The following is a 20,330-nucleotide window of genomic DNA, read 5'->3' as shown; positions in this document are numbered from 1 at the left end:
CAGATTACAAGCTTTTAGTTTTATTCGTCACATGATTCACAGTAATACTGTGTAGTGCAGTGTTTTGCAACCAATTTGGGGACCACAGACAGTCCACATTTTTGCTCCCTCCCAGCTCCTAGCCAATCAAGAACCCCAAATACCTGGTACAGTAATATTTTCATACTTATTCACTATATGTAGTTAATTAAATTATTTTATTATTTGTTACTTATTAGTAAGTAATTGAGCATTTTGTAGTGACCAGGTTTTTAGACCCGGTAAGGCAAACCTGTACCTGTGTTTACTGGACATGTTTGTATCATAGAGGTTTATACGCATTAGTCCATTAATTCTATCTTTTGTGCTTTAAATAGACACTGTGCAGTTTTAATTGTTAAAAAAAAAATCGACTTTTTTTTCCCCCTCCAGGTCCCATCCGAGGTTCTGTAATTTTTATATCATGATAATGATTATTATTACTATTTATTGTCACATTAACACCTCTAGCGCAATAATTGCACTTTCCTAGCGAAGGTGGGGCAGAACACGCATTACGTACCACCGATTACGTGTGACGCTCGACGGATTACGTGTCTACGTGTTTACGTCGGGAACCGGAGCTCCGAGGTGTTTTGCTTCTTTGCGTCGCAGAGAAAGAGACCGGCAGAGCGGACGGCTTATTTTTTTACTGGCGTTTACGGGTTGTTTATTGAACGGGAGACCCACGGCACGAAGGCGAGGACTGCTGACCGCACCGGCTCGTTGCTATGGCCTACGCGTACCTTTTCAAATACATCATCATCGGTGACACGGGTGAGCGGCCTCCTATTTCCGCAGTGTTGGAGTGAATGACGTGGTGGGAGCAGAGACTCCGGGTGGGGGCCCGACCTAACGTCTCGGCGTCCCTGCCGGACTGACAACGCTCTTTCGGGACGGGCTTCGCCGTTTCGCTCGGTTGCGGTGTCTGCGAGGCTGGCTGATAGTCGGTGCAGTCGTTCGCGGTGTTTACACGGAGTGTCACGGCCCGTGGCAGGGCCGTCCGGAGCGGCGGCGTCGGTGCGCTTCTGCCCGGCATCTCCCTCCCTTCCTCCGTAGGGTTGGGAGGGTAATAAGAGTCGGCTTTGTGTTGGCCGCCGGGAAATGTCACCTAACTGGCGACTCCGGCTCGTTATTTTACCGGCTAGCGATAAACAAACGAGCGGCGGGCGGCGCCGCTGTCATTGGAGGGAGGGAGGGAGGCGGCTCTGCGGCCCGGCCTTCCGCCTACAGCCGCCGTCCTGTGATGCCCAATAATGACTGTGTAATACCTAATTTTCGCTCATTTTATTTCTCATTTTAAGAAGTTTTTTAGTAGTTCATACTCGCCCGGTATCACCTGACCGTTTTCTGTCCCGATAAGCATAAGTCATTTTTGTATCCGATCCTGGATAGTGGGACCTGGAGGATTTGACTTAATAAACTCCCGAAATACTAATTTGGCTGAAGAGATATTGTCCAGTTATCGTATTGTAAATTTTTTTACTTAAGTCCTTCATTTTTTAGACGTTTCCATAAATTGGCATGTTCTTTAGTACCGTGTCACTGAATATGATCAGAAATGACAGATGGTTCAAGGGTCTTCAGTCACTGAGCAGTAAAGATTAATCTTCTGAAATATGACGATGTTAGTATACCTGGAAGTATTGCGATGGCAGAATTTACACTTCACCTTTTAATCAAGCTTAAAAACATGCATGAGCATTGCTCTTTGGGGAAATTAGTGCAGCAGGGCTTCTGTAAGGGCCAAGGTGTATCTTTTGTCCTGGGGTTGACAGATGGAATGACAGTTCTCAAAATGCACAGAAAACCCTCAGTGCAGAGGGTTTGTGTATTTTGCCATACACTAACATACATACAAGGCAAACACCGTAACTGCATATTTAATCAATATTGAGTTACGACTAAAATTGAGTCTCTTAGGTTTTATCTCCTGACTAAATATCTTAGAATTTAGTGATTAGTTGTCATTGTTTACACACCACACCACGCACAATAACGAAATGTGTTCTCTGCATTGAACCCATGTGTGACATAGCGGGGGGCAGCTAATTCAGCGCCTGGGGAGCAGTGCTTGGGGGCGGTACCTTGCTCAGGGTACCTCAGTGGTGCCTTGCTGGTCGGGGATTCGAACCTGCAATCTTTCAATTACAAGTGCGCTTCCCTAACCATTAAGCCACCGCTGCCCACATCTTAGCTCGGCTGTGCTCGGTTTTGAAGGAAACACCATGATTTACCCACTACACATACAGGTGGACAGTCAAGAAACTCCGAAGTCGTTTTTCTCACTTTCAGTGTCAGGGTAATTACTGTATTTTGCCTGAGGCAGTATTGTTCCCTGAGGTGTCTGGGGTTATGTTTAATTAGTACTTGATGGCACACCCAGTCTTTCCTTAACCTGTGTCAGGAAGGCAGCGATTCACAAGGGGCTTCCCATTTCATTGCTGTCAACTTGCTGCTTAACCTGTGAAGACTATCTGTGGTATCAGTAATGCCTTGGTGTTTGTCAAAGATCTCAGAAAGACAGTGAGGGGTCTTATGTGTAGTCTGTGGCTTCAAAGTTTGACTGTATCTTTCCTGATGAAGAGTCTGATTTTGTCACTTTCAGGGTTTGGTGGTGGTGTCATCCCTTATGGTGCTCACACATTCTTATTGGAGGTGTTAGGTTTAAGGAAAATCTCAGCTGCACTCACCCAGACATGGAGCTGCTGTTGGTTGGGTCTCCTGTAACACCAGCTCCTATAGCTCCACTAGTCGAGCATTGAGCTATCAACGCAAAAGGTTGTGGGCTCAGATCCCAAGGAGCACACCCAATCTGTTACCCTTCCCTATGTTCTGCATCTCTTTGCGTACACGCGTAACATAAATATAATGAAATAACAACCTGCTCTTGCTGTTGCAGGCTGGGAGTGATGTTCTGTCCAGAGGGGTCTGTTTTTACTGCTTCACACCATGGTAAATATGGTAGATCTGCGGTAGGCCGCAGAACCACCAGTGCCTTAAGATGATTGCTATTAACGGCTTTTCAGATTGCCTGTATTATCACTGTAAATGCAACTGAATGTTCCGGGAGGGTTAAAAACCCGCATAATACCATTTTCTCTGGATCTGGCCCAGGGCAGAAGTAAGAACAAAGGTGAAAGCCTGCAAGCCAGGAGCCCATACAGCCCGTATGGTTTAAATATTCCAGCATTTAACATATTAGTGATTATGAGCTTCACTAATGCTCAAACGTTCAGTCTTCGTGGTCTGATCTGAACTGAGAGAGAGTTTTATAACGGTACTTGTATTGTTTATAATTAAATAATAAATGCCTGCATAATTTAATAATGCTGTCTCAGTTACAGTGAGCTATACTGCCCTACACAGGCAAAACACAGTAACTACACTGACACTGAAATTGAAAAAAAAGGACTTCAGAGTTTTTTTAAGATTGTCCCCTGATTGGGCGATATCATCGATTTACTGAAGATATAGTCATATCTGACAAGGAGTCCAGTGTCCATATCTGACAGTGACTAACCGGCGATTATTGTCTTTGTTGGGCTACATACAAAGCAGGATAACAGATTAATGATTCAGCTTTCAGTTCAGCCTTTCCGACGCAATTTAAAAAACGCACATGTGCACACCTCTCTGTCATCTTTTGAACTCCTTGCATGGTATGTGAAAGTGTCGCGATACTTAAACGTTGGTTATAATGGCGGTATGCTGCTAGGGCTGACCTTGGGTTTGTGAATCACTGCAGCACCACTAATAAGCACCAGCCCACCCCCCAGTTCACCAAGTCTTTTCACATTATTCTTTTTGCAAAAAAAAATTGAAGTGGCCCACTGGTGTGTGTGTGTGGGTTGGGGCTCATGTTGGACGACTCGATATTATTGCTTATCCCGATATTCTAGAACTAAAATATTGCATATTAAATTTTTTTAGATATTGTGCGCCAGTACAATAGTGCTCTAAGCAATTATAGATCCAGCTGAATGTGTGGAATTTCAGCGTAAAATAAGCCTAATCCCTTCAGTGAATTTGCTGTTTTTCCCTGTGGGGAGAGGTGCTTAACCATTTCCAGCAATAAAAATACATACAATTGAAAAGATCAGTGGAAGTCACTCTAGACAGCAGTTCCATCCTGATTTCATCCTAAAGTATTTGATAATCCAGGCCAAGCCGTCATCATCATCGCGTATTCACACACACATTTAGTCATTCTGCTGCTGTTCTGCTGATTCAAACGAAAGCTATGGTGGGGATTCCATAAAATATATTCTGTTTTTGAAGACGCAGGTATGCATCATTGCAAGCTACCATTTAACAATTTTATTTCCAGCATCAGAATAAAAAAAGGAAATGCTTGTGTCATTATTGCACCATTTAATAATAACAGGATTCTGCAGTTTTTCCCTGCCCTCCTTGACGAATAGTGATTTTGTGTGTAGGCTGCTGCAGAGTCCCCAAAGCACAGCTGGAAATTTCCCCAGTGTCTTGCTCATACTCCCCAAACTGAACCTCACACGCTGGTGCTGGACTGTGAGGTTCAGCTGTGAGATTGCAGTGTTGGTCGTTTGGAAGCACATGCTCAGTTCTGTTTGGCTTAATGCGAGTACAAGTTTTTTGGTGTAGGATTATATCATTAGAGTTGGCTTAGCAGCAGAAATGTGTCTCCTCTCAGCAGCCATGTGTCTGACCACCAGTCCTGGCAGACGCCGGAGAAGTACCTGGGGTATCACATTGCGCTGTCCTTGCCACTTCTCTGTCTGATTGCGGCGTCGCCTGATTGGACATAGCTCAGGCTCCGCACCCTCATTGGCTCCCTTGAAATGTGACCCCGTTCCAGAGCAGCCGCATCCCCTGAACGACCACCTCAGTACAGGTTCTGGGTCCCTGCGTGCCGGTGAACTCCCGTCAGCGAGTGCAGAAATCCATAGCCACAGAAGGAATTGGAAAATCGCTCACTTTTTTTCTGCATTTACCGTCGACTTGTGCCCAGTTAGTTGATGTGGAGAGAAGCAATTTTATTTGTAACGTCGCTTCCAACGAGGCTGCCCGAAACACGACTTTCGGGGACCCAAGCGAAGTCCCGTAGCACAGAAATTTGTGATGTGTGCCCCCTGATTATGTATTAAGGTATTAATGGTCTGTCCTGGCACATAGAGACGGGGTAGCAGGAAGATATTTCAGTCTGTCCCTGCCAATACTAATTTCTGTTGGAAGCCGAAAGTTAGCGATTATCTGTAAATGGGAGTGACCAGAAAGGCCTTGAGCACTAAAACTACCATTGGTGAGTGGTAGAGATGTTCGAGCTCCCCCTTCTGTACAAATAAGTAACACCAGTGTTTATGTACTTAGCTGTAGGCTTAGCCTGGAGATATGTGTTTATAAAATGGTGTGTTAGCAGCTCTGTATCCAGTCTCCTGTGGTTTGCGTGACCAGGCTGAAATGGCCTTTTAAATGGAAACTGGGCCTCCTGCTTATCGGCCTGTCAATCGCCAGGCTCATTTTTCAGTAGTTATCGCATGACTCATGTGCTGCACTCAAAGGTTTCTATTTGCTCGGTTTCTTTTGTGCGTTTGGTTGCATTTTTCTCACCTGATTTTTATTGGGGGGTTTTAAAAAGTAAATCAAATTACTTTTTGAATAAAAGTAGAACTATAATTTTTCGTATTTTACTTTGTGTCAGTATAGCAATAGGTGTTAACTTGATTAGTTTAATATCATTGCTCCTTTTTTGGACCCTCTTACACCTATTTGCTCATTTATTTTAAAAATATAAAAATAATTTTTAGAGCCATCGTTCTGGCTGTCCTAGAATCCCACTTGTGCACATAATCATTTTTTGCCCCGTGAGTTACCTGTCTTTCATATATTGATCGCACTTTATCATAAATATACCATTACAGTCATTTACTTCAGAGTAAAAATATTTACGGCGGAATTTAATGCACATAGCATGCAAATCATTTTCCTCATTAGTTATTCATAGCTGTTGCACATGGGATTTTTAGAATCCAATTTCTTTATAGAATAATGATAAGCTTAGGTAAGTCATCATTTACATAATGACTGTACTGACATGAACCTTTCGATGCGTTCTTGGTCAGTGATTTGTTTTTATGTTATTGAAGGGATCTAATTATCATCGCTTAGCAACAGCTGTTGCCCCGGGAAACATAGGTGTCCATTTTATGTCATAGGCAAATAGGAGATCCACATACATCAAAATAAATATTCCTGCTGTTTCGGGACAATTGATGTCTTCTGCTTAAGCTTAGAGCACAAACTTGTATTTAGGTTCACTAATAATGAATTGTTTCCGTATTGCATTAAATCAGCTTCCAGGTATCCCAGAATACCTTTCGTGTGCAATTGTCCAGCAGAAGAACTTAAGCCTCTTTTGTCCTTTGTTCCTGCGGGTCTCCCTGACTTTGGGCATGGGTTCGATGCTCCTCTGCACCTCGTATTTTGTCTGCTGATGGCACCTGCTTAGCTGAGATGTGTGTTGGTTGCGATTTCCGCCATTATCTCTAATTTGCAGTCTGTGTTGGTTTTCATTCTGAGAAAACGGCACTTCCTGATGGACCAGTGTTATCAGTCACGATGTAAGACTGCTGCCAGGTGCAATTCCCTGCAGCTGCCTCCCTCTGTCTAAACGTTAATGTTATGTTGTCATTCCTGCTTCTAAAGTTCCTGATTACTTACATTCTCATCACTATTGGATGGTTTATTTTACCCTACTCTCAAAGTACACACAGGGACACTTCCTGCTCGACATTTACATTTATCTACATTTATATTATCCAGCAGGTGTTTTTGTCCAAAGTGACGTACAAGTGAGGTAAATAACACATTACAAACTCATGACTATCAGTGCTGCCGGGCATATGTGCAGCTTTGCTGAGCTGCCAGTGAATACCCAGGTACAAGTGTAAGCAGTACTGGAGCAAGAGCTACACAGTGTCTTCCAAACAAGGCAAGAACCTAATAAGACAACTATTCAAGTCAGCAGAAGCTGCAGCCTTAAGAGCATTCAGGGAACCTGCAGTGGTGTAGGCTAGTAGAGGTGTTCCTGCAACAGATGGGTCTTGAGACTAGACCTTAAAACTGTGATTCAGTAAACGCCTACATCTGTGCTTCTGAGTTGGTGCGAAGACTCTCAGAAGTGCAGATTAAAGTGCTACAGGGTAGGGCAAGGCAGTTAATCGAAAATTAATCAAAACCGACATTAAGAACGTCCAGTCAAAAAGCCACCAAAGGTAATACCACTAATCGGTTTCAACACTAGCAATATTTAGAATAATATATTTTGTTTGCAAGAAATTCAAACTATTCTACTTTTTTAGGGAACTTGCTTTTTACATTAAAACTAAAATGTGACCTTTTTCACAAGACGTTTTCATTTCAAGTGATGTGTGCTTTGATTTCTGTTGTTCGAAATATTCAATAAATAACCATAAATGTTTAATCTGTGTGTGCTTCCTTCAATTATTTTAAATTCATACGGCAAAGATATAGACTTTCATTAGAAAAAATATCCCAGTTTTAATAGTTGAGCGTATTTACAGTACAAACCTTGTCAGTGAACTATGAAGGCAAAAAAACAAAGCTACACAAAAACTAATCATTCATTTATCGTAATCAAGGTAAAATATTCAATTAATCGTGATATTGGTTTGAGATCATGTGGCCTAGCCCTACTAGAGAGGTTAGAGGTCAGTATGACAAGGGTCTCTCACACTGACCAGGTGATGAAAATGATTGAAGGCCTGGTTTGGTCCTATAGAAACAAAACTGGTTGATATAGCCGCTCTGTGGAGGATAAAAGCCTGCTCTGTAGCTGCAGTAGACGGGTGGTTTGGCTTTAAGCTCACAGGACAGTGTGAGTAAACGCATATGTCCAATGGACAGCAACGCGCCTGGGGTGCAGGGCGGGAATGGAACACACTTCTGAGTTCAAAGGTTAACGCCAGGCAAAATGGAGAAGTGGTTGTGTGTTGCTTCATAGTTGTACTCTATCCCTACTCGACACGTCTTGCAAGATTTTTGTTTATATGTCTACATACCTTAGTACTTCTGATAAAATGTTTGTGTCTATGTATATACGAGTGTATGTGTGTGAGTATTCATATATGTGTGTTGTTTTTTTGATGGTGTTCACAATATGGGACATTATCCTCACTTGTTGAATCCCAATTAAGTGCGATCTTCAGAATGTTTTTTTACGAGTTGTTACATTGCATGAATGTCCATGAATGTTGGATGTTAAACCCATAAATTTCTGTTTAACTGCAAATGCAACCTTTCGGATGCATATTCTAATAACTGGTTCCTTCTTTTGCAGGAGTGGGGAAGTCATGTTTATTATTACAGTTCACAGATAAGCGGTTTCAGCCAGTGCATGACCTCACAATCGGTAAGACACCTGCGTTTTTATCTTCCTTTCGTTCTGTTCTTCATAATAGCATCTTCTCCAGCTCGGTAAACAGAGATGGAGGCAGAAATGTATCTCTTCTGTTCTCTGGTTAATTTCGATCTCAGCCTTTAACCTTGCTAAATTCTGACAGTGCCTTGAAGGAAAATAACTGAGATATGTAAAGATGTAAAACAATTATTTATCTGTGTCTATGGAAAGTGTGTGTCAGTGCATGTGTAAGTGTATCTCGGCACACGTCATGCGATGCTTGTTGGCCCTGCTAAAAAAAAATATTTTTTAGATGTAGGTTCAGAGTAGTGCTGTCCCAAACGATTATTCTTTAAACGATTAATCTAGTGATTTTTTTTTTGATTATTCGACTAATCTAACAACTAATTTCTTGATTGATCTGATGATAAATTTATTGATAAGCAATTATTTTCAAGTTAGTCATTTAATACAACAATTCACCCTCTCCCCCCCACACACAAATCTGAGATTCTCATTAACATTTCAATTTATTAAAATATTTCTTAAATATTAGAGCATTATTAACAAAAAAGGCAAATCATAAGAGATTCAATAGGATTTCTGTTAGACCGAAGTAATTTTTACTTAACTTTAATGTTTTTTTTACTTGACTTTAATGTTGAAATAGATGCTAAAACATGGGATGATTTCATAACTAGAGAAATGTTTTTAACAAACACTAGCAAAGGTAGCTTATAGTTAAGCTTACTTCAGTGAGCAAGGAACGATTTAGGCCAGTGTGTAAGAGTAGTCGTAAACGATAATTTGTGTCACTCTTACATGTCAGAATAAGTAAACAGAAAATATAAAACGACTGAAACAGCATCATTCACGTCAGCTAGAGTAGAGGTGCAGAAAAGGTGTCATGACTGAAGTATTCCCAAACTTTGGAAGACCGCGTGTGAGAGGCGGGCGCAAATTTCCTTTTTGTAGGGTGGTAGGTGATGTCTCATTAATATTTATGGAGAAGTGCTACATGATTGGCCAGTGCATGCCTTACAAAATAGTGTGGAACTGCTGGCACCGGTGATATTAGACAAAACTATATCGGAATTCAATCTATAATTGATATCGTTTTAACGGTGCCAGCAGTGAAACAACTAGCCAGCTTATTAGCGGAATAACTTTGTATTGTAAATGAAAAGCATGCCGCAGGTCCAATAAATAAAATATTGTAGCTCTCGAGTGGCGAAGGGATCATCAGGTGGACAGTAAACTTCAGTTATTAGCAGACTGCTTTATTGCGTGATTCTTAAAAGGACAACATTAACGTGCTCCTGAGGGGATGAAGTACTTTCTCGTACAATATGTTTAGCTTATCACTTAGTGCATTGCAGTTACAAAACATTTACGTGGTTTTACACAACACGTCAACACTAAAATTCATTTTTATAATCGACATCTTCGATTATGTCGAATAATCGTCCCAGCCCTATTTCGGAGGTAGAATTATTGTTGATTTCTGGCTTATGATCGTACCAATAAAGCCTTTTCTCTGTATTTGCTGTAGGAGTTATAGTGAATCAGCACTGTGGTGATTTGTTAATTACCTGGTGCACAGCGTAGCGTTAAATTCAACCGTGGCTGGGTCTCCTGCCCGTTGCAGGACACCCACACAGAAGTCGGTTCAGTCCCTGATTCGTCTGGAAAGTAAAATCTGGAAGCTCTGCCCCCAGAACCCTGTGGTTGCCAGCTCAGGCCTCGCACCCTTTCCCTGCTGTGCGTCTGGAGCCTGTATCATTAACCAAGATCTGTTGCCAGCTAATAACTAATTAAACTAACCAATAAAAATCCAGCTTCGTGATACAGGCCCCTGCTGTGTCTGGACTTTGAACCCTTAGCCAACATGTTCTGATGCCCCTTAACTGCTACAATGTGCCAATGTCTCTCTGGCCCCCTGATCCACACCTTTCTTTTATTTTTCCCCACAGGTGTAGAATTTGGTGCACGGATGATCACTATTGATGGCAAACAGATAAAACTGCAGATCTGGGATACAGTAAGTCTTGATGTAATACTACACCCCTCCCCTTTCAGATGGGCTGCTGCCCTTTGCTTATTTTCAATATGATCTTTGTTTTTCAGCTTGTTGAAAAGTCTTTTTCCTTTTGTGAGGCACCAGTATGACTGAAGTTCTTCTGTTGGCCTGAAGGTGGAGACAATGTGCCATTGATGTGCCTTTGTTGTTTCTGTGATGCAGACCCAAAATACAATATATTTATTGTCATTGTACAGGTATAAAAAAACTTTTTGAAACCTTTGTTGACATGCAGGTTAGAATTGATTGATTTAATAACATCTACGCAGACATTTTTTTTTTTGACTGTCAGCAATTTTTGAGTGCATATCAGTATGCCTGTATCTGAGTTGAAGTGCACTACTTACATTGAATTTTATTTTTTTTTATTTTTCTTCGACAATTGCCCTTGAACAGTCAGTCAAATAAAACCTTAGTGATCCAAGTTAATCAGGAAGACCAGTTATTGGGAAAAGTGTGTTGAAATATACCTGCAGCATGCCATTTTAAATAGCGCATAATCAATAGAGGCTGTAGGTTTCCAATAATAGTGCTGATAATGAGTAACATACAAGTCAAAATCAAATGTATCATTGACTAAAGGCATCATGTCTGAAGCTGACAGACACTGAGGTGAAATATTGTTCTCATTGGTGAAGTGCAAATGAGAAGTACATTTAACCACCTGATTAGTGGGGGGATAGATGGTGCAAATTGCCTCAGAAGTTTGGACTTTCATGAATCCAAAAGCTGTGAGCAAATGTCACTTTTCCGTATTTTGAATAGGTATTTTGTGTAGCCGTTTCAGGTCGGCACGTTCCGTCAAAGCACGGTTCCGTGTCACCCGTCTAAATCTCTCCTCTTACGGGGAGTAGTGTATGCACCAGTAATGCATGCAAAGAGTGGGGGTCCTCCCCCAATCCCAGCCTGCCCTGCTTCAGTGTCAGGAATTTGCTGGGATGTGCATGGGGCGGGGGGGATGTGCTGGTGATGCAACACGCTAATTCTGCATGGCTGGCCTTCCTCTGACCTTTCCACTGCCAGCTGGTGGGTATAAAAGTGCCATTCATCATTTATTTACAATGGGCCCTATTTATTCTAATGTCAACAGCTGCCCGGGGAGAGGCTTATTGAATTGAGATGCACGGCGGTGGTAGTGGTGGCGGCGGTGGCGGTGGTGCGGGGCCTTTCACCGGGGGCCCTCCGCCGCCCCGGTTGCTAGGAGTTTATTCTGCGCCGCGGTAATGATTCATGTATTGTGAGGCCATTCAGCCAAATTGGGTTTTCAAGGATTGTCCTGGAAGGGTTGAGAAGTCCTATTGTAGAGGGGGGAATGTGTGTGTGTGTGTGTGTGTGTGTGAGAGAGAGAGAGAGAGAGTTTGTGTGTTTATGCGTGAGTGTGTGTGTGGTGGGGGTGGGGGGGGGGACCAAAATCTGTTGCTTTTTAGCTTGTGGGCACATTTTTCAGGCCCCCAAATATAAATCTCAATGTAAAAAAAATTTGTGAATGCAATGAAAAAACAGCTAAAAATGCCACGTCTGGTCTTTTGTTTGGTTACTTGTGTTAAGGCTCAGGTTGGAGAGGTGTTAAGGTCGCCATGTTGGGATTAGGGTTATGCCCATAGAAATGAATGGCGAGTCCCCACAAAGACAGGAGTATATGAACTCTGTGTGTCTGTGCCTGTGTCTGTCTGCATGAGTGTGTCTGGCAGACCCCCTCCAGTCTCGGGTGCCCCCTCCCATCTGTGTGTGCTCGCTGTCAGGACAGCAGCTCCCAGCCTCTCTCTCTCTGTCCTCCGCGGCTGAGCTGTGTTACCCTGTGTCCTCGCCCCCAGGCCGGCCAGGAGTCCTTCCGATCCATAACCAGGTCCTACTACAGAGGGGCTGCAGGGGCACTCTTAGTCTATGACATCACCAGGTAAGGCACTGACACTGAGGGTGCGTCTGAAATCGCATACCTACATAGTACATACTGAATTTCATTAGAAACGTTAATGTAGTACATACTGTATGTATGCACGAAAACAGCCTGCATGCGGTCAGGCATATTGCGGTCACTGCCTTGCATGTTGCTGGACGTGGATGTTTACCAGTGATGTAGCTTGACCCTTGCGAAACTTAAAAACTGTTAAAAAATCATCAATGAAAAAAATACATATTTGAGTCAACTTTCTACTTAAATTCCTTCAGCATCTTCACAAAAATTTCTGAGAGAGCTTCAGTGTCCTTCTGAGATGATGTAGCGTCCATCGGTTGCAAGCTTCTAAGTTTCACAGAATATAGTATGTCATATGGGTACCGTTCACCTACTGTCTCATCCATACTGAGGATTCGGACAAACTGCTCACGTTGCATACTATATTCACATACTATATAGCAAACAAGTGTGCAACTTCTGATGCAACTCTCAGTCACGCCCGTGCTTTCTCTGGCCTTGTGTTTCTCTGTGACTCATTTACTCTCTGCTCGTCTGCTTGGGGTGACCGTCTTTCTGTAGTATTGTTATGTCACCTGCTGATGCGGTGTGGGTGGGCCCACTCAGAATGAAAGCTGAGCACTCTCGGTTTCTCTGCTTCACCCCTTCGGTCTCCCTGCTCTGCTCCCTCGCAGGAGAGACACCTTTAACCATTTGACGACCTGGTTAGAAGATGCCCGGCAACATTCCAACTCTAACATGGTCATCATGCTCATTGGGAACAAGAGGTGATTCTTCTTTTTTTCTCGCTGTACCCTCCCCCACTCAGAGTTAAAGCCATATCCGCAGTCTGACACATCTGAAAGACCTGCAAATTGTTTTTTTTCTGCTTGTTTTGATGTCTGTTTAAACAACAAATTAAAAAGTATGCAGGGACTTAAAGCCATACCTGCAGCCTGGCGTGTTTGAAACTCGAACATGCTTTTTTGCTGCCCATTATCAAAAAAAAAAGGACAGTGAATTAAATAGGAAAATGTACAGGTATTGAAGCCTGCAGTGAGATCTTGAGGTGTCCTGCTTTGCTTCCAGCGATTTGGAGTCACGGAGAGAGGTGAAGAAGGAGGAGGGCGAAGCCTTTGCCCGAGAACACGGGCTCATCTTCATGGAGACCTCAGCCAAGACGGCATCCAATGTAGAGGAGGTAACTTCTGCTTCGGGGTGGGGTGGTTTGAGGTGATTTTCGGGGGACGGAAACACGCTCACCTCCCCAGGTTTTCTAAAAGTGAATCTCTGGGTAATGTTGTAGTACTTTCTCTGGGTATTTTCTTGTTGTTCTTGACGCAAAGGGCAGTATACCACAGCCTCTTTCATTTCTCAGGAAGGAGCCTTAGCTGACATTCTTAACCACAGGCTCGCTCATTTTCTCCCTTACAGCCCAAGTGTGTGAACCCCGTAGGTTTGCCGAGGGCCAGCTTGGTCTGAAAAGCCATAGCGCGTTCCTGTGAACACAGCACCATAATGCACAGAGACAGCAAAGTGAAGTTTACAGGAAAGCGTTACCTAAATCACTTCCTGGAGTCTTTTTTTTTTTTTTTAAATACTTTATTTTTACTCGTAGCTGAGCTGTCGCGTGACTTTCCCAGTTGTTCAATAGCTAATCGAGAAGGCACCAAAGATGTTGACTTCTGTAATTGATAACAGCTACCACTCGATGGCAGCAGTGAGCCGCTCACCGATTTTTTTTGTCCCATTATCGTCAATTCAGTTTGGCACCAAAGTTAAAGCAAAAAATTGAAAACAAGGTGTGTATTTCCATACTGTAGAAAATCACAGGGTTTGGGGATCGACGTATCAAAGCTGATGTTGGACTCGAGCGTGAAGTAGAATGAGTGAAATGATCAATTACGATACCCGTAAATGAGGAAATTAACCTTAACCGGCTGGCTTTCTCCTTTGGTTAGACGTTGCACAGAAGGTATCGGAATGTTATTTTTCCCCTCCCTATACGCCCTTCCAGCAAATCAATAAGGTATAGGATTATCCACTGAGCTGTGTTGTTCCTTCGTAGGTTTCCTGCGGACGGTAAGAGGTTAAAGTGTTAATGATTTCTCCTGCGGAACGCGGCCGCTGGCAGCCGGGCCGCTAACCTCCCCGGCGCTTGGTCGCGATTACACCCGGCAGTGGCGCTCCATACAGCGGCGTCAACGGTGTCTGGCCTTGCGTGGGCGGGGTGGGAATTCCCCCGCAGAAAAAGGCAGTGGTGGAGGAATGCCAGTGGCACCACGACGGGGGCGGGGAGGGGGGGGGGGGGTTTGTGCACCACTCCCACGGTGGCAGGTGCGTCGTTTTGGGGAATCCCTCACTCTCGCGCGGCGCGGCGACGGTTTACCCAGCTCATGTTAGCGGACGGTAACGGATTCAATTTGCGGCTGGCCCCCATCCAGAGCCGGGCGCTTAAGATCAGAAGCGGCCCGGGGAAACGTGCCCCGCCCCCCAAACACACACCCCCCCTCCCCCACACACACACGATTAATTCGTCTCATTAGCTCTCCGCCGATCCTCCTGCCCCCGGACGACGTTTCGATCGCCCACTTAGACGCCATGCATATTCATTTCCTCCCATGCCTCTCGCTCGCTCGCTTCCTGGCCATCCCGGCCCCCCCTCCCGCACACCCGCCCGCCCGCACGCCGTAATTGAGCTGCAGCGGATTGATTACTCAGGGGAGCTACTCGGCCTTTATAGGTGAAAACGTCTCAGTGTCGTTAATTAGGAAACAAAGCTCCGCAGGCAAGGCGGCCGGTTAAACACTTCCAGGGCACTGCTGAGGCCACGCCCCCCCCTCACCCCCTCTTTCCTACTGGTGAACTGTGGTGGGGGAGGGGGTGCTTCACCCTGATCACAGGGAGGAGGCAGAGGGTGGATGGGGGTCACCTCTTCGCTGGGCTCACATTCCTCCTGAAGTTTATATCTGCTGTTCTCATTCGCTGGGGGCGACTGTGTGTTCAGTCCCGTTTTGATCTTTGAGTTTGGTCTTGTGCCCTCCCCCTCCCCTGCGCCCGCTGCTCCCGCCGGTTGCTCCTCCGTTCCCTGACCCTCCTCGCACCCATGCGTCGTGTATTTATTGCACATTTCTCACCTCATGTCATAGGCGTTCATCAACACGGCCAAGGAGATCTACGAGAAGATCCAGGAGGGCATCTTCGACATCAACAATGAGGTGGGTGTTGCCGTGCTTCTTAACCCAGCACGTGCTGGCTGACCGTTCTGTAATCTTTCATCAGGACTACACATGTTTCAGTGAATATACCCTATACGCCAGCCTTGGAATTGTCTCCCACTCTTGCGATGCATTCCACGGACCACACATGCATGATAATTCATATTGGTAGTGCTGTGAACCTGTTTGTGTCACAGACATTGGCCTGAATTCCATGTGAGTGCATTTGCAGTGTTTTCAACAACTCTTGTGTAGGAGCTTTTAATGTCCCAGGTGAGGCTGAAACAGAGACTGGTGCTGTGGCACGAGTGGTGCGGCTGTCTCACATCTGAAGGGCTAGAACATCCCCTCTGCTGGCGCACTGGCCGCTGCAGCTGGAGAGGCTATGACCTGCTTCGTTGCAGGGCCTCACAGGCCCGCAGGTTTCCAGCTGACAGCTCCGTTTCCTCCATCGGTGGGGGGGGGGGGTGTCCGGCTGAGAGCCCAGCCCCCGTGGGCGGTTTTCCCCCCACGCGGCACCACGGGGAACAGAAGAATCCGTCGGGAGACTCCGCCCGGCTCCGTGACATTTGTGGAACTCCGGCGTTGTTGCCGTTGACCTCGTACATCCGCAGACGGTCAGAGACGCTCGTGTAAACAAACGTCGTTGCCGCTCCGTTTTTGATCCGCTTTCTGTTATTACATTCCGTGAGCATCGCGGAGCGAGAGCGGATCACAGGGAGGCTTCTCACAGGGGGAATAGCCTTCCGGGGGGGGGGGATCTGTCGGACACCTGGAGTGGTGGGTGGGTTATTATAAGGATCACATCAGCAAAACACTTACAAGCTGGACTTGAGTTGAAAGTCTGCCAGATTCTGTCTCTGCTGGGGTTCTGGTCCACGATCGGCCCTCATTTTGTATTACCTTTTGCCAGTCGTGTTCTTCTTTGTAATTTTGAGTTGACGTTCCTCAAAGGGTTCTGAGGACACACACGAAGACGGTAGCCATTTAAACCAGAACCAGACCCCAAATGTTTCCAGGTGCCTTGGCAGGTTGTTCGACAGATGCGTCCGACCTCAAGCCCTCGGCACGACTTAAAGTTTACAGTACATGCAGCCTGGAGACCACAGCGAGAGCCCGTCCTAGATCTGGACTTCTGTACCTAAGCTGGCAGCCGGCAGCCTTGGGCTTGGGGCTTCAAAGAGCACCAAATACTTTTCCATCTTTTGGATGTTGCTAGATGAAATGTTCTGTGACTAAACTCTTCCTGGGAACTATATGAGAGTCCAGTTCAGTCCCATTCATGCAGAACTTATCAGTGGAAGTTGCTCATTGTTAATTCACACATTAATCCTTCCCGTGAAAGAAAATAAATGAAATGATAACTTGTTCTGATGGATCTTCCTAGTCCTAATCGGAAGGGAGTAAATAGCAGTGTCCTGAGTCTGTTTCTGCAGAAATCATTATGACCACTTTGGTTTTTTTTTTGGTGCAGAGTGAATCCAGATTGAAATTTTGCAGTGTCGTGCCTGTCTGGCTAGAGACCTGGCTCTCTTTCGTTCAGTGCCGTTATTTCTGTCTGTTCTTATCGGCCGGCCACTGAAGCCAAATGGTGTTGAAAGTGCAGCTCCTAGCTGTCTCCCTGCTGGCAGGACGCCAGGCTGTAACTGCTCCATAACGTCTTATAAGGTTACGGGGCTGCTTAGATGAGGTGGGACCCATTTAGCTATTGGGCATGCTTTTTGTTAGGGCCAATGAGGGGCTGGGGGCGGTGTGTGTGTGTGTGGGGGGGGGGTGCTCCGTAAGGAGGAAGTCGAGGCAGAGAGTCAAAACCGCATCAGCTGATGTCGATACAGCGGCCGTGCCAGAAACCCCAGGGCGACTCGGCGTAGCAAAGCCCTCTGCCAAGCACTATAAATCTGAGGTTTAGCGTGACGCAAAGTTTCCTTAAGAGCTTAATTTCAGAGACTACTGTGTAGCTGCTGTCAGGAAGGCGGCGTTTCTCAGCCGCGGTCCACTCGCAGGAGGGAGGGAGATTGGGGGGGTGGGGGAGATGAATGGGTACGGGGCCGGGGCACGGCACACGGGTGCGAGAGATGCTGGCGCTCTGCCATGTCTTTGGGTTATTGCAGAAATTATTGATGACACGGAGCACTCCTATGCCCTTTATCCCCGCGGCCCCTGGCCAAAAAGGCAAAATTTATCGGGGCCCGGGGGAGCTGCTCCACACCTCCTGTTTCTTTTTGTTAAATCTGACCCACCCCACCCACCAATTTCAAAACCAGACAAAAAAAATTCTGGAATAAACTAAGAGTGGGCAGTGTCTTGAAAGGGGAGTGCCATGCAGGGAACAGAACCTGTCGTGTACAGGTGAGTAATCCGCTTCTCTCTCGCTCTCTCTCTCTCTCCCTCCCCCCCCCCCACAGGCGAACGGCATTAAGATAGGACCTCAGCACGCCGCCACCAACGCCGCCCTGGGGGGAAATCAAGGAGGGCAGCAGGCTGGCGGGGGCTGCTGCTGAAGCCCCCGTGCTTCCACTTGACTGGTTGGGCATACTAACCGTTTTTTTCTTAACCTCCAACCCAACCCCTGACAGCCCCACCCCACCCCCCCGAATCGACTCATTTACTAGATGGCCGTCCGTCAAGAGCGAAGCCAAGTCCCTCACAATCCCTGTCTAGGTCTGCATCCCAGCCGGCGACCCGGTCAGCCTGAGCCGGAAACGGTCTGACGGGCAACATCTGGAGGATTGTGTCCGTAACCTACTTTCATTTAATTTGTCATCATTTTTGGTTATCTTTTTTTTTTTTTTTTTATATTACTGTTGGAATTATTCAACTGATTTTGTCCTTTAAGCCCTTGACTTCAAAACTGGTTTGTTTGAAACACTACGAAGGCCGTCTGAATATTTTAATCAGTTTATGTAGAGGAAGTCCTCAGCTATCTCTGGTTACCTAAAACAACATACACAAAATAATAATAAAGTATGCACTTCCTCAGAGCTGCCAGCCATTTTCCTTTTGGGGGGGCGGGAATGGAACAGGACTGTTTTAATCCTTTATCATCTTTTGTTTTGTATATAAGTTACCGTCTCTGTGTCCCTTGAGCAAGCTACACGCACTTTAGTTTGCCTAAGTCTGTGGAGCAGAAAAATGCCTCCTTCTTTCCGTAGTTGTAGTCCAGAGCCCGGTCTGACTCCCTCTTTTAAATCTCACCTATGTTTCTCCGCCAGCCCCGTCTCGTTCCTGCCATCTGCCTCTCCCCGTAATCCCGAAAGTGCTCAGCATACAGAAGCTGCAGGCTCCACGTTCCCCGTCTACCCTAATGCCAAACGTCGTGTTCCGTATTCACGTCTCCAGAGATGGGTCAGCTTCTTGTCTTAAACATGCGGATATTTTACTGTTCTCTTCTTATCCCGAAACTCCGGAGAGGCAGTGGCAGTCAGTTTTGAGGTTATTTGTGTCCATGCATCTGCATACCCTTCATTTTTTATCATTAGGGTTTGGTTTTTCAGGTTAATTTTCTACGGAATCTCACTGCGGATGGACATTAACTTAGATGAGCGATTGTGTAAAGACTTGCTTTACCTGGCAGTGTATGCTGTCTATTGTTATACAGTGAACATCTTGTCTATTGTGAGAAGGGTTTGATATAAAAAAAAAAAAACAGCCAAACCTGTATATTTGTGACCCTGAACTTTATTTGCTGTGTTGATACTTAAACTGTACACCAATAAATTAAAACAATCCCTGTGGTTAACGTAAGAGATAATTAGTAATCAATGAGTACCTTTAAATATGCACACATTATGTTTGATATGTATTGGTGTGAGTGAGAATTTATATCTGCATACATATATCCATGCGGTTGTAAATAAACACATGCACTCATTACTTGCAAAGAACTCAAGTCTTATAGCTCAACTCTATTACACGCTATCTAGTAAGTCTAAAGTTCCATCCTGTCATGGATTAAAATATAAGAATTAAAGAATGTATGCCTTTTTGTTAGAAGCCTGGGTCTGGATTCCACTGTTTAAAGTGAAAGATGATCTTGCTGAAGGTGGTCATGAGGCAGGGAAGACCCTCATTGAGCATTTTTGGTTCCATGTAATAAATGGCACAGTGATTATGAAACTTATGGGAGGGAAAAGCCCCAGTTTGCCCACCATTTATAGCCACCTCACGGGCGAGATTTCTTGCTTACTAAAAATCAGTTGCGGTGGGGGGGGGGGAAGAAACTTTTATGGTTTGGGTGTCAAGTGTGGATGGGTGGTGCCCTCTGGCAGTAGAGGTATAGATGACAGAATAGACGTGTCTGATCTTTATCTAGTCAGTGGGGGAGCGTGATTCATCACAGAGGAAGGTGGAGGTTTGTCTCATTTCTGCCACACAATATGAGGCAAAACAAAAGATGACATCATTGTGTATGTAGTATCATTTGTTTAGCTCTGTTGCCTCTCATTTTCCTCAGAGCCATCCGGTGTAATGTTCAGCACGATGCTCTGGCACGACATTGAGTATTAATTTAACTAAAACCCCCCAGGGGCTAAGTACTGTTGATTAAGATTTCACTTCTTGTAAATTCCTATTACTCTGTAATTATGAGAGAATATTGCAAATGTGAAGTATACGAATTAGAAAAAAATGGTACTTCATATTTTGGAACCGTGTTTAAAAAACACTATTATCCAAATACCTTGATAATATAGCAATAGTTTGTATGTGAAATATTATAGTCCA

The 20,330-nt window shown here is 44.9% G+C and overlaps 1 protein-coding gene across 1 annotated transcript; it reads left to right on the top strand.

Moving 5' to 3' along the window:
* The first annotated feature begins 558 nt into the window (after window positions 1-558).
* On the top strand, window positions 559-19,492 carry rab2a (RAB2A, member RAS oncogene family). Its single transcript, XM_023818232.2, has 8 exons — window positions 559-795; window positions 8,357-8,428; window positions 10,390-10,457; window positions 12,311-12,393; window positions 13,086-13,178; window positions 13,480-13,591; window positions 15,540-15,608; window positions 18,014-19,492. The coding sequence occupies exons 1-8, from the start codon at window positions 750-752 to the stop codon at window positions 18,107-18,109; spliced, it is 639 nt and encodes a 212-aa protein (XP_023674000.1). The 5' UTR covers window positions 559-749; the 3' UTR covers window positions 18,110-19,492.
* The last annotated feature ends 838 nt before the right edge of the window (window positions 19,493-20,330 follow it).

Source organism: Paramormyrops kingsleyae, chromosome 4, assembly GCF_048594095.1.
Source record: "Paramormyrops kingsleyae isolate MSU_618 chromosome 4, PKINGS_0.4, whole genome shotgun sequence".
In the NCBI taxonomy this organism is placed as follows: domain Eukaryota; kingdom Metazoa; phylum Chordata; class Actinopteri; order Osteoglossiformes; family Mormyridae; genus Paramormyrops; species Paramormyrops kingsleyae.
This window is presented reverse-complemented; position numbering and strand designations above follow the sequence as displayed.

What these genes read in the sequence shown, in the direction of transcription:
- rab2a (XM_023818232.2), top strand. Translation starts at nt 750, where the DNA reads ATGGCCTACGCGTACCTTTTCAAATACATCATCATCGGTGACACGG. An exon ending in AGTGCATGACCTCACAATCG is followed by an intron (nt 8,429 to 10,389) that starts GTAAGACACCTG and finishes TTTTCCCCACAG; the next exon opens with GTGTAGAATTTGGTGCACGG. An exon ending in TCTTCGACATCAACAATGAG is followed by an intron (nt 15,609 to 18,013) that starts GTGGGTGTTGCC and finishes CCCCCCCCACAG; the next exon opens with GCGAACGGCATTAAGATAGG.